General features: G+C 44.4%; 1 protein-coding gene across 3 annotated transcripts in view; it reads left to right on the top strand.

Annotated features, from left to right (window-relative positions):
- The window catches only part of LOC121545073 (kinesin-like protein KIF26B), a 150,927-nt gene that overhangs the window by 103,299 nt on the left and 34,818 nt on the right, over positions 1-12,810 (top strand). For all 3 annotated transcript variants that reach the window (XM_041855442.2, XM_041855441.2, XM_041855440.2), the window contains exon 5: positions 4,427-4,613. In XM_041855442.2, coding sequence (XP_041711376.1) covers positions 4,427-4,613 — 187 coding nt within the window. The remainder of the gene's footprint in view (positions 1-4,426; positions 4,614-12,810) is intronic.

Below are 12,810 nucleotides of genomic sequence, written 5' to 3'. Positions count from 1 at the left end.
TTAACCCCCTAGGCCTGATGGGTAAAAACACACACCCAACAGAGAAAGAAAGAACACAGTCAGTTGGAGATGAAGAGGGAGAGGGAGATAGGGAGACGTTTGAGAAAGAGAACGTAGAGAGCGTGAGGGACGGAGGGAGGTATTTATAAAGGAAGGCAGAGTTGAAAGGAGCAGCTTGAGGGTATTGCTAGATTGAGTGGATAAGACAGGCTGCCATGACAATGATTTTTCTCCGTAACCATTGGTAACCGGCAACTGTTCATAACCATGATAATAATCATGTCGGTAACCATTGGTAACTGCATATTAACTGCATCGTAACCGTGTTTGTAGCCATTTCGGTAACCGTGTCTGTATTTGTCCCAGTCCTATGTGTGTCTACGGTGACATCAGGTCTCATAGAGCATTGGTTCTCAAACTTTTTGACCCGTGACCCCCAAAAAGGAGTGGTTCAAAGCTTGCGACCCCTGTGCACGCATATGCACACGTGAACACACACGGACAATCGCTGCGCAAATCTAGCCTGCCTTTACAGCCATAAACGGTGATGCATTTTCAAAATGTAAGATACTGAAATAAACTGTGTTTTACACCTATTTTTTGAGCTGAAAGTAATTCATGTTAGCAGTCAACAACTAGGGATATCATGTCACATTGTCAATTCTCTGGAGTCCAGACCAAGCAGATCATACGGCCTACCTGTGTGCAGCGGGGTTTGCAGGATCGGATGGAAAGCATGATCTATCTGTAGCTTTTTTCTTCCTCACAAATATCGTAATTCATTCACCAGAAAATGTTACATCTTCATCCCATGAAGGCAGTGCGATGTTACAGCTATCTTTAGACATATAGCCAGTAGCCACCCAATCTAGGCCGATCTGAAATATGAAAATTATCAATGAAATCGCCAGGTAGCCTATTGTTTAGGCAAAGATGCGTCCGTAGCAGATTGATAAATTGTATTTTATGTGGAGAATTTAAACGTAATCTGTTTTTGCCAGGCAAAACCGGAGAAAATGTATGCTTTCTGTTCACTAATCTGGTCAAGAGAAATTAAGCTAATTGATTGCATCCAAATTGGCCAAATTTTTATTTATAATATAGTACCTAACATCCGATTTAGAACATCATTTTTCCTAACAAGGAGTAAGACATGAGGAATCCAATACAATGATCAATAGCCACCCACAGACCCCTCATTCCCCACACCAATCCCACCCCAACAACCAGTAAACAGTGTCAGTTCTCTATGTCTGACAAGTAGTATGGAGCTGCTGCTTGAAGTATTGCTTCTTCAACCTTTCTAATGTATTCCCTGTGAATCTGGTGATGTTATTTTTCCCCTGTTCAGAGAAATTAACCATTGAAGTTGCTTGCATTCTTTACCATACAGTGCATTCGGAAAGTATTCAGACCACTTACCTTTTTCCAAGTTTTGTTACGTTACAGCCTTATTCTAAAATGGATTACATTATTTTTTTCCCTCATCAATCTTAACACAATACCCCATAATGACAAAGTGAAAACAGGGTTTTAAATATTTTTGCAAATGTATTACAAATAAAAAATAGATATACCTTATTTACCTAAGTATTCAGACCCCTTGTTATGAGACTCGAAATTGAGCCCAGGTGCATCCTGTTTCCATTGATCATCCTTGAGATGTTTCTACAACTTGATTGGAGTTCACCTGTGGTAAATTAAATTAATTGGACATGATTTGGAAAGGCACACACCTGTCTATATAAGGTCCCATAGTTGACAGTGCATGTCAGAGCAAAATCCAAGCTATGAGGTCAAAGGAATTGTCCGTAGAGCTCTGAGACAGGATTGTGTCGAGGCACAGATCTGGGGAAGGGTACCAAAAAATGCATGCAGCATTGAAGGTCCCCAAGAACACAGCGGCCTCCATCATTCTTAAATGGAAGAAGTTTGGAACCACCAAGACTCTTCCTAGAACTGGCCGCCCGGCCAAACTGAGCAATCGGGGGAGAAGGGCCTTGGTCAGGGAGATGACCAAGAACCCGATGGCCACTTTGACAGAGCTCCACTGTTCCTCTGTGGAGATGGGAGAACCTTCCAGAAGGACAACCATCTCTGCAGAACTCCACCAATCAGGCCTTTATGGTAGAGTGGCCAGACGGAAGCCACTCCTCAGTAAAAGGGAAATGACAGCCCGCTTGGAGTTTGCCAGAAGGCACTTAAAGGACTCTCAGACTATGAGAAACAAGATTCTCTGGTCTGATGAAACCAAGATTGAACTCTTTGGCCTGAATGCCAAGCGTCACGTCTGGAGGTAACCTGGCACCATCCCTACGGTGAAGCATGGTGGTGGCAGCTGTGGGGATGTTTTTCAGCGGCAGGGACTGGGAGACTAGTCAGGCTTGAGGGGAGATGAGTGGAGCAAAGTACAGAGAGATCCTTGATGAAAACCTGCTCAAGAGCGCTCAGGACCTCATACTGGGGCGAAGGTTCACCTTCCAACAGGACAATGACCCTAAGCACACAGCCAAGACAATGCAGGAGTGGCTTCGGGACAAGTCTCTGAATGTCCTTGAGTGGCCCAGTCAGTGCCCGGACTTGAACCCGATCGAACATCTCTGGCGAGACCTGAAAATAGCTGTGCAGCGACGCTCCCCATCCAACCTGACAGAGCTTGAGAGGATTTGCAGAGAAGAATGGGAGAAACTCCCCAAATACAGGTGTGCCAAGCTTGAAGCATCATACCCAAGAAGACTCAAGGCTGTAATCGCTGCCAAAGGTGCTTCAACAATGTATTGAGTAAAGGGTCTGAATAATTATGCAAATGTGATATATATATATTTGTATTTTCTAAATTTGCAAACATTTCTAAAAACCTGTTTTTGCTTTGTCATTATGGGGTATTATGTGTAGATTGATGAGGGAAAAAAACAATTTAATCAATTTTAGAATAAGGCTGTAACGTAACAAAATGTGGAAAAAGTGAATGGGTCTGAATACTTTCCAAATGCATTGTACATTTGTGTGAAAGTACCAGGTTTTGCCCACTAGATGCCACTGTTCCTGCAACTGCCACCACACCCTTTTATCCATTTTGCTGGTCTCTTGTGTTTATTAAATGGATCACAACATTTTCTTTGCAGCTTTGGGTAGAAAACCAATAGCTTTCGCTGATGATGAAAAACAAATAACGCGGTCATACTCACAATTCAAGCAAGTCCTCCATGAAACCAATTCAGTTTGTCCTCGTGCACGTGCGTTATAGCCAACAGCTCGCAGATACAGTGTGGGTAGGCTGTGCGGGTTGTCTAGTCTACATTATGAGATTATTATGGATGAGTGAGAATATTTGTATTTGTCAAACGGCAGTCAAGCATCGATCATCATGTCACCAGAATAAGACCCTCGACATATTGGAAAGGAGCATCAAGCTCATCACTGCGCAATTTCACCACCCTAGGAAGTCACCTTCATAACGTATTTCATCTTATTTCATCTCTTATAAACTGCATGGTTTCCCGAATCGTAGTTGGAGGTCTTTGTTGTCATCGCATGACTCCAAGTTTACTTTGATATGATGATAAAAACTGTGCATGGAAACGTGGTTATTGTGATGTTGTCAGATTGACATTATATGTAGTATAACATTAGCTAGATAGCTAGCTATGATTGAGAGGAGGAGAGCACCGGATTTTAGCTAGCTAAAGTTAGCGTTGCTAGGTATTTTTGACGAACTTTGGGGGGTAATGACAACATTGTTGTCTGTCTGAAGTAAATTTGACGACGTCATAATGATGACGAAGTTGTTTCCTACAAATTATTTGCCTACTCTAGCAATGTCATCATATTTCCAAGCCACTATAGTGTAATTTAGACCAAAAAGAGAAAGGAGAGGAGAGACAAGGAAGAGAGAAGAGAGAGAGGAAAGAGAAGACTGTGAAGACTGTGAGGACTGTGAACTGGTGTTCCCCTCCCAGTTACAGATGTCGCTGCTTAAGTGTGTGTGCGTGTTTGTTATTTATGTGGTGAGCTGGGCGTGTAATACAGCTCCAATTAGCAACATGAACGAGCAATTAGTACATGGCACATGGAGCTACCGCAATGATGGGGAGGAATCGTCGCCATGATGGCATGTAACAACTATCTTTACTGTTGGTTTTTCCATCGACCGCGTCCACTTAACTACTCTCTACAGCTGGATTTTTAAGTGGGAACACATTTCTCACAATGCCTCACACATCATGATCACTCTGTGTGCTCTTAGGAAAATATTTCCCTCTTCCTTTCCCTCTCTCTTTCTCTATCTCTTATTCTCTGTGGGTCTCTTTCCCTCTCACGCGTTATCTCCCCACTGTCTTTAATCAGCAGTAGATGAACACTGTAATCAAGATGTGTTGGATGATTGGTTAACATTGGAATTGAATCCCCCCTTCTCCATCTGTAGAGCTGCTCAGAAGTTGAACCTGTCATCTAAGAAGAAGAAGCAGCGCCCAGTGCCCCCCCCAGTGGTGTGTGACCCCCCTCTGTTCCCCACCAACTTCAGTGGGACCCTGCAGACTGCCCCTCCCCCTGCCCCACCCTGCCTGTTACGGGCCGCCAGCAAGATCAAAGACACCCCTGGACTGGGCAAGGTAGGACTACATGAGGTCACATGCACTCACACACACACGCACGTACAGTACGGTATCCTGAGGAATGGAAATGTTGACATTTCCAGTTTTAAAATGTCACCTGCTGTCCCTGTGGAGAGTATACTCCTGCTGCTGTGGCCTTTTCCTACCACACACATACACACACACAGATGCACACATTTCCACATTTCCCTGCCGCCTGTAATCTGTGAGAGTGGGCAAGATATTAGACCATACAGCGATGAGTGTGTCTGTCTGTGCGTGCATGTGTGCCATCAGATTTGCTAAAATCTCCCAAGGGTCCTAGCTATGACTGACAGGCAGCTGTTTCAGATCCCCCCTCCTCCGGTAGGGTTTTGGTACATTCCGGCTCACCTTAATCGAATCAGCCCAGCAGGGATGCTTCCATTCATCTCCAGATTGCGGGGGGAGATATTTTATATCAGTGAAGGAAATTAAATGATGTGTGTTCTTATCTCTAGGCATACTTAAAAGCAAGTCCCTGAAGGAAAGATAAAGTGCTGTGCTGGTTTGTGATCCTCAGACTGTTAGTAGCTGTACCTGTACTCGCTGAAGAGACAGATGTGGAAGAATGAAGAAATGGAGAGATCTATCTGTCACTGTAGAAAATGTTGTATAAAATATTGCACGCCATTGGGAGATCATTTTGCGGATTTTCAAGCTAAAATGTATTGATACAAGCTTGATTTAAGAGAGATTAGATATTATTTTGTGGATAAAACAAATGAATGACATTTCATCGTCTTAATATAATATAAGATTAATTCCTCCTCTCCTCCATCCCTCCCTCTCTCCCTCTCTCAAATATTGTCCATCGATTAGGCTTATCTCCAATCCGCCCATCTTCTCCTTCACTCTCTCTCCTCCCCTCCTTTTTTCTCAAACTCCTCTCGGCTGACAGTGAAGGATTGTGGGGCTTCCACGGTCACTTCAATCACCCAGCAATGTGTTAACCACACACCCACACAGATGCTCACACACACGCACGCACTCACAAAGAGACACACAGACACGCTCTGGCGCGAGCGGCGACCTTGAGAGAAATGACACTATGAAGAGTAATCTATTTTTAATAGCTCTCTCAGATCAGGCCACAGACAACCCCTCACAGGCAGTAGTGTGTGTGTGTGTGTGTGTGTGTGTGTGTGTGTGTGTGTGTGTGTGTGTGTGTGTGTGTGTGTGTGTGTGTGTGTGTGTGTGTGTGTGTGTGTGTGTGTGTGTGTGTGTGTGTGTGTGTGTGTGTGTGTGTGTGTGTGTGTGTGTGCATGTGGAGTATGGGAATTCAGTAGCCACTTTGCTACCGTGTTGTGGTAAAATATTAATAGTGGTGGTATTGGCAGACCTATGAAAGGCTTAATTGTGAGATAGATAGAGAGGTGGACTCGAGCCAGGAGAACAACAAGACAGATTGAAGGAGGGAGGAAAGAGAGACAGAGATTTAGAGAGAGACAGAGAGAGAGAGAGAGAGAGAGAGAGAGAGAGAGAGAGAGAGAGAGAGAGGCAGAGAGAGAGAGAGAGAGCAGAGAGGGAGAGAGAGAGAAAGAGAGAGAGAGAGAGAGAGAGAGAGAGAGAGAGAGAGAGACAGAGAGAGAGAGAGAGAGAGAGAGGGGGAGAGAGCAGAGAGGGAGAGAGAGAGAAAGAGAGAGAGAGGGAGAGAGAGGGAGAGAGACAGAGAGAGAGACTGTGAGAGCTTGTGTGCGCGTGTGTCATCATACTCATTCCTCTCACACTCCTCACTCTCTCTCTCTCTGTCTGTGTGTGTGTATATGTGTGTGCGTATACATGTGTGTTAGTAATGGCAGTCTCTAAACAGTGTTGCCAACTTAGCAACTTTGTCGCTAGATTTAGCGAGTTTTCAGACCCCTCCAGCGACTTTTAATGGTAAAAGAGTATAGCGACAAATTTAGCTACTAGCTGCCCCAGTGACTTTTGGTTGATTTAGCGACAACCCTGTTTGTGTGTGTGTGCCTGCTCGGCTGAGCTCAGCTGTGCTTCTGTGTTCTGCAGTCTGCTCCCTCTCTGTAGCTCCACCGGCTGCTGCGTGTGTATGCACCCGTCACTTGTACCCCTTCCCCCGCCTCTCTCTCCCACCTCTCTCTGCTCTAGCCTCAGTCCGAGTGAAGTGAATTTTATTAAAATGGGCTCTTTGTTGTAAATGATACCACAGCTCTGCAATACATAAATAACAATAATATAATTTTTTGTTGTTGTAAAAAATAGTATTTTCTAAAAAAGTGATCTACCTTTCTCTGTTTTTCTGTGCTGTTATTTAATCGGTTCCTTTTTGTTCTCTTTCAAACATCATATTTAGTTTTGCTTTGGAGAATTTCTCATTGCATGAGAGACTGATGGACAGCATAAGCATTAAAAAAATTATACCATGCGCATATGAACGTTATGAAGTCACTATTACGTCATGACGTCATCTAGCGTCTTCTAGCGACAAATGGAGCAACCAACAGCTACTTTCCTTGAATTTGTTTCTCTAATTTAAAAGCTCACATTAGTTTGATATTGGCTTAATCAGTCTCCATGGTTACAACAATGGCCAGCAATGGGATACCTCTGAGACACAGACGCGCACACACACACACTGGTGCTCTTCCTTAATCAGATTTCTCTCTTATCACATCCCCAGTTATGAGAAAAGGGCAAGAGAGGGAGAGAGAGATGGAGATGGAGAGGAAGAGACAGATAGATGGAGAGAGAGATGGAGAGAGAGATGGAGAGAGAGATGGAGAGAGAGATGGAGAGGGAGAGAGAGGGAGAGAGAGAGAGAGGGAGAGAGAGAGATGGGGAGAGAGAAAGGGAGAGAGAGAGAGAGAGAGAGAGAGAGAGAGAGAGAGAGAGAGAGAGAGCGAGAGAGAGAGCGAGAGAGAGCGAGAGAGAGAGAGAGAGTGAGAGAGAGAGAGAGAGAGAGAGAGAGAGAGAGAGAGAGAGAGAGAAAAAACAAGAACCAGAGAGAGCGAGTCGGAAGAAAATAACCCTGTGAATTATTCAGTCGAGCCTCTTTTAACTGATACTCTAAAAACAACCGGGGAGAGTTTGTGTTTTCCTGCCTCGTCAAATGACATGGTGATTAAATATTTATCAACAACACGATGACAATGTCAGAAACATTGCTATCGATCCATTTCCAGCTCAGTCACACTGTTACTTATTCATCAAATATTGCAGCATAAAAGGTTATGATGTCTTCTGTTATACATCCTTATTCATGGATTGCACCTCTGTCACTAGGTAGCTTCATTGCAATTGTTATCAACTTTCTACAGACGTCGCAGCCATATTGGTGCCCTACTGAAGATTAATGCAACAAAAGCTTACAGTTGTACCAGTTTTACTTCTGATTCTAACGTTAACCACGTTTCGCCAAACTTCAAATTTAAGGTTCCTCCAAATGTCAAATTCCGAAGTGTTTTTGACACCCTGGGTTGACTCCTCCTGCTCAGCATCGTTCTGTTTCAAACGTAAAATGTAGGAGTTAAGGGTTTAGGTTTTGGTTAGGATTAAAACGAGAGAGAGAGAGAGAGAGAGAGAGAGAGAGAGAGAGAGAGAGAGAGGGAGAGAGAGAGATGGAAAGAGAGATGGAGAGAGAGATGGAGAGAGAGAGGGAGAGAGAGATGGAGAGAGGGAGTGAGAGAGGGAGAGAGAGATGGAGAGAGAGAGGGAGAGAGAGATGGAGAGAGAGATGGAGAGAGAGATGGAGAGGAAGAGAGAGAGATGGAGAGAGAGATGGAGAGAGATGGAGAGAGAGATGGAGCGAGAGATGGAGAGATGGAGAGAGAGAGGGAGAGAGAGATGGAGAGAGAGATGGAGAGAGAGAGGGAGAGAGAGATGGAGAGAGAGATGGGGAGAGAGATGGAGAAAGAGATGGAGAGAGAGAGGGAGAGAGAGAGGGAGAGAGAGCTGGAGCGAGAGATGGAGAGAGAGATGGAGAGAGATGGAGAGAGAGATGGAGAGAGAGATGGAGAGAGAGATGGAGAGAGAGAGGGAGAGAGATGGAGAGGAAGAGAGAGATAGATGGAGAGAGAGATGGAGAGAGTGAGGGAGAGAGAGATGGAGAGAGAGTTGGAGAGAGAGAGGGAGAGAGAGATGGAGAGGAAGAGAGAGAGAGATGGAGAGAGAGAAGGGGGGATAGAAAGAGGGGTAGAATGGAGGGTATTGAGAGAGGTAGAGAGGGAATGGACGATAAAGCGAGAGGTAGAGAGAGAGAGAAGAGCTGTTATGAGTGTCTGTCTGAGGAGTTGCTCCAGGGGACTTGATCAATGCAGTGAGAGACAAGAGCTTCCACTCAAATATACTACTAATGGGCCCTCTCCCAACCCCTCCTCCCTCTTTTTCCCTTAACCCCTCTCAACCTCTCCTCGTCCATCTCTCTTTCTTTCCCCCATCTACTGTATCCAACCCCCCCTTTCCCCACCCTGTTGAAGCTGAACAAAGAGCCTATTACTATGTCTCTATCATTGCCTCCAGTGTAGCAGGGCTGAAGTATTGGATGCATCTTAAAGTAGTAATCTGCGATTGGTATATGCATTTTTGGACGCTATATACCCACTGATTCTTGAAGAATATGACTTATGAATGCCTAATGAGCTTAGTTCGACTGTCGTACCCCATCAGAACCCAAAATATACGTTTATTTTCTCCATTGTTTGTAAACCATGTAATTGTAAAAAAAAAAACACTGTATAGCCTCAAAACATGGTTAAAACTATAATTTGTATATCCTATATGGTCAGTACTTGCATCCAGAGCTCTATGAATTTGAGAATGGTTACATTTCTCCAGCCCCAATCCGGAAGCTATTTACCAAATCAGTGGCAGGGTAGCGGCTTTGTTATTTTTAAAACTGCGGATTGCTCCTTTAAGGACCTTGTCGGCCATGGTCTTTCTCCTCAGGTATTGACCAGGATTTAAATAGCCCCATGCCCATATGGGCAAACATTGAACCTGTATGTCACCATGCCGCTGTGAGAGCCCTGATCAGCCACACATCATCAGCTACACTGACTCCATGGTGTTGTGTCAAATATGTCCACATTAGAGCTGTTAACTGTCTGTCTACTGAAGACCAGCCATAACACCATCAAGATACATTTAACATCATCAACATCTTGGCTCTTAGTTGTTTTTCCTTCTGTCTGTTGCTAATAAACAGAAACACTATAAACACACTCTCTCTCTTTCTTTTTCTATCCATCCATCCCCCTCGCTCTCCCTCTCTCTCTCTGCTCTCTCTCTCTCTCTCTCTCTCTCTCTCTCTCTCTCTCTCTCTCTCTCTCCCTCTCTCTCTCTCTGCTCTCTCTCTCTCTCTCTCTCTCTCTCTCTCCCTCTCTGCTCTCTGTCTCTCTCTCTCTCTCTCACACACACACACTCCCCCAGTATCTAAGCCTGTACCTAAATGACATATAAGTCCTGATGTGTGCTATGTAATCATGCATTGTGTGCTTTCCCACAGAGACAGGAAGAGGAAATGGATATCTGTGGGGAACACGATATGAGTTACGCCTCAGGAAGAGCGCAGCGCTGAAATCCTTCCCCTGAGTCACTTACTGATGTGATGAGCCTTTTTATTGGGGTCAAGATAGGGCGCTGGACACTCAGGAGTATGTGTGTGTGTGTGTGTGTGTGTGTGTTTATATTGCAAATGGTCTTTGAATTTAATATGAAGTTTTGAGCTGACAGTTAACTGTACTCACCAGGCTTAGACCTTGACCCTCATCATAGTAGACAGGCAGCAGGCACACACACACACACCCTTCTCTTATCTCTCTGGAAGGCCTTTCTCCTTGTTGTTCCCTGGTCATTTTGATGGCATAGTGATGCAACCAGAAGAAAGCCTCTGTTATTGTGTTGCAATGTGTTTATAATCATCAGACTACTTAAATACTAGCTATACGTTCACATACCAGTTGGAGCATGGTGCCAGCTTTTATAATGTAAATTGTAGCCTATAATGTTTGTATTGAATGGACACTGAGTGTATAAAACATTAGGAACACCTGCTCTTTCCATGACATAGACTGACCAGGTGAATCCAGGTGAAGGCTATGATCTCTTATTGATGTCACTTGTTAAATCATCTTCATTCAGTGTAGATGAAGGGGAGGAGACAGGTTAAAGAAGGATTTTTAAGCCTTGAGACAATTGAGACATGAGATTGTGTATGTGTGCCATTCACAGGGTGAATGAGCAAGACAAAATATTTCAGTGCCTTTGAACGGGGTATGGTAGTAGGTGCCAGGCGCACCAGTTTGAGTGTGTCAGGAACTGCAATGCTGCTGGGTTTTTCACACTCAACAGTTTCCCGTGTGTATCAGGAATGTTCCACCACCCAAAGGACATCCAGCCAACTTGACTGTGGGAAGCATTGGAGTCAACATTAGCCAGCATCTCTGTGAAATGCTTTCGATACCTTGTAGAGTCCATGCCTCGACGAATTTAGGCTGTTCTGAGGGCAAAAGGGGATGAAAAATGTACCTAATGTTTTGTACACTCTGTGTACGTTTTAATATGTTCTGTGTATATATATATATATCATATCTTCACTTTGAATAAAACATCTGTAATTTCCATTAGAGAGATGGGACAGAAAAAAGGTTATATAGTCCACTGTAGAAGCGCTGTTAAAACATCTTGTCCTAGAGAATCTTCTGTAATGTGAGTGTGTTTTAATGGTGAGCTGCTTTTATGAGAGGAGATCTAGAGAATGTCAGCTCAGAGCTGCTGGAACCAATTTACGGCAGGCTTTACAAGCAGGCCATTTTACCTTACTCCTCTGCAGAGAGGGGTGATCCATCATATTTCCCTCTCCCTCTCTCTCTTTCTCTCTCTTACTTTTCCCTCCCTCTCTCTCTCTCTCTCTCCCGCTCTCTCTCGCCTTCTCTCTCTATCTGTCACACCACAGACACACACACGCACACACACATGGTTATTACATTTGCCCCATGTTTTCAGTTATTAAAATTACATGGTTTTGTTAGCATGCAGATTCCTGCTGCGTTGCGTTCATGGTGAATGTGTTGCGTTTGTGTTGCCGTTCTCCTCGGCTGCTCAATCCTGTTACGCAACATGTCCTCAAGCCTCAAATCTTTTCTATTCACTGATCTGCTATTTACTCTGTTTGCTTTCATCTCTGCTCACGTCTCTCTCCTCTATTCGGCTGTAATTCCTGGCTGTAATTCTGGCTTTTCTGAGCGCTCTGGAGCATCATGTCTGAAAGCCACAGTGTGGTTGGGAGCGTTTGGGAACGGCGTCCCGTTTTAATCCCAGAGCAATGTTTAGCGGCAGCTTAAAGCGGAACCTACCTTCTGACGGTTACTCATGTTTGGTCTCAGTGGTGGTGAACATGACAGCATATATCTGAGTTTACATCCTCCTCTCTCCTCTCCCTTTTTTATCCTACATTCCTCTCCTCCCTTTCTTCTCTCTCCCCTCCATCTCGCTCCCTCTCCTCTCTCACTTCTCCCCTCCTGAATGGCTCCTTCCTTCCACTATCTATTTCTCCCCTATCCCCATCCCTCTGTCTAAAGCTACTCCTAACTGTGAATAAAGAAGTAGATAAGTGAACCTGCAGGAACTATGGGAAAAGTTTGAGATCTGTCAGCTGTTTGGGGGAAAATAATCTGACGCTGCTTTTCCCTCGATAAAAACCTCAACACCAACAAGGTGTGACAACAAACGAGTGTTGACGTGTGTGGGGGGGGAGAGGGAGGAGAGGAGAGAAAGAGAGGTGAGAGAGAAAGAGCTAAAATAAGATCCCTCCGCTTAGCTCTTTGAAGTCTAACACAGGAAAAGGGGGGGCGAGGGGGAGGTGATGCAGGTGTTGATGCATGTCTTCTAAGAACTAAATAGCTGGCTTGTCTTGTCTTTGTTATGTTTAGCGCAGGAGAGAGTTTCAGCCCGCCATGAATGAAACAACAGGATTTGATCGTTTCTACTGGCTTCTATGGGGGCTCTACTGGTTTTTACTTTGGTTCAACTGGTTTCTACTACTTTTTACTATGGTTCAACTGGTTTTATCCTGGTTCAACTGGTTTCTACTGGTTTCTACTGGGGTTCTACTGGCCTCTGTAGGGCTTTAGGGGTTTGACCTTACCTGATCTTATCTTGACCTACTTATGTTCTAGTCTGACTTCTATTGTTGGGTTCTACAATCTGATTCTGATTAGTT

This window comes from Coregonus clupeaformis, chromosome 29 (assembly GCF_020615455.1).
Source record: "Coregonus clupeaformis isolate EN_2021a chromosome 29, ASM2061545v1, whole genome shotgun sequence".
In the NCBI taxonomy this organism is placed as follows: domain Eukaryota; kingdom Metazoa; phylum Chordata; class Actinopteri; order Salmoniformes; family Salmonidae; genus Coregonus; species Coregonus clupeaformis.
The sequence above is the reverse complement of the archived record's forward strand: the minus strand, read 5'-3'. Positions and strand labels throughout refer to the sequence as shown.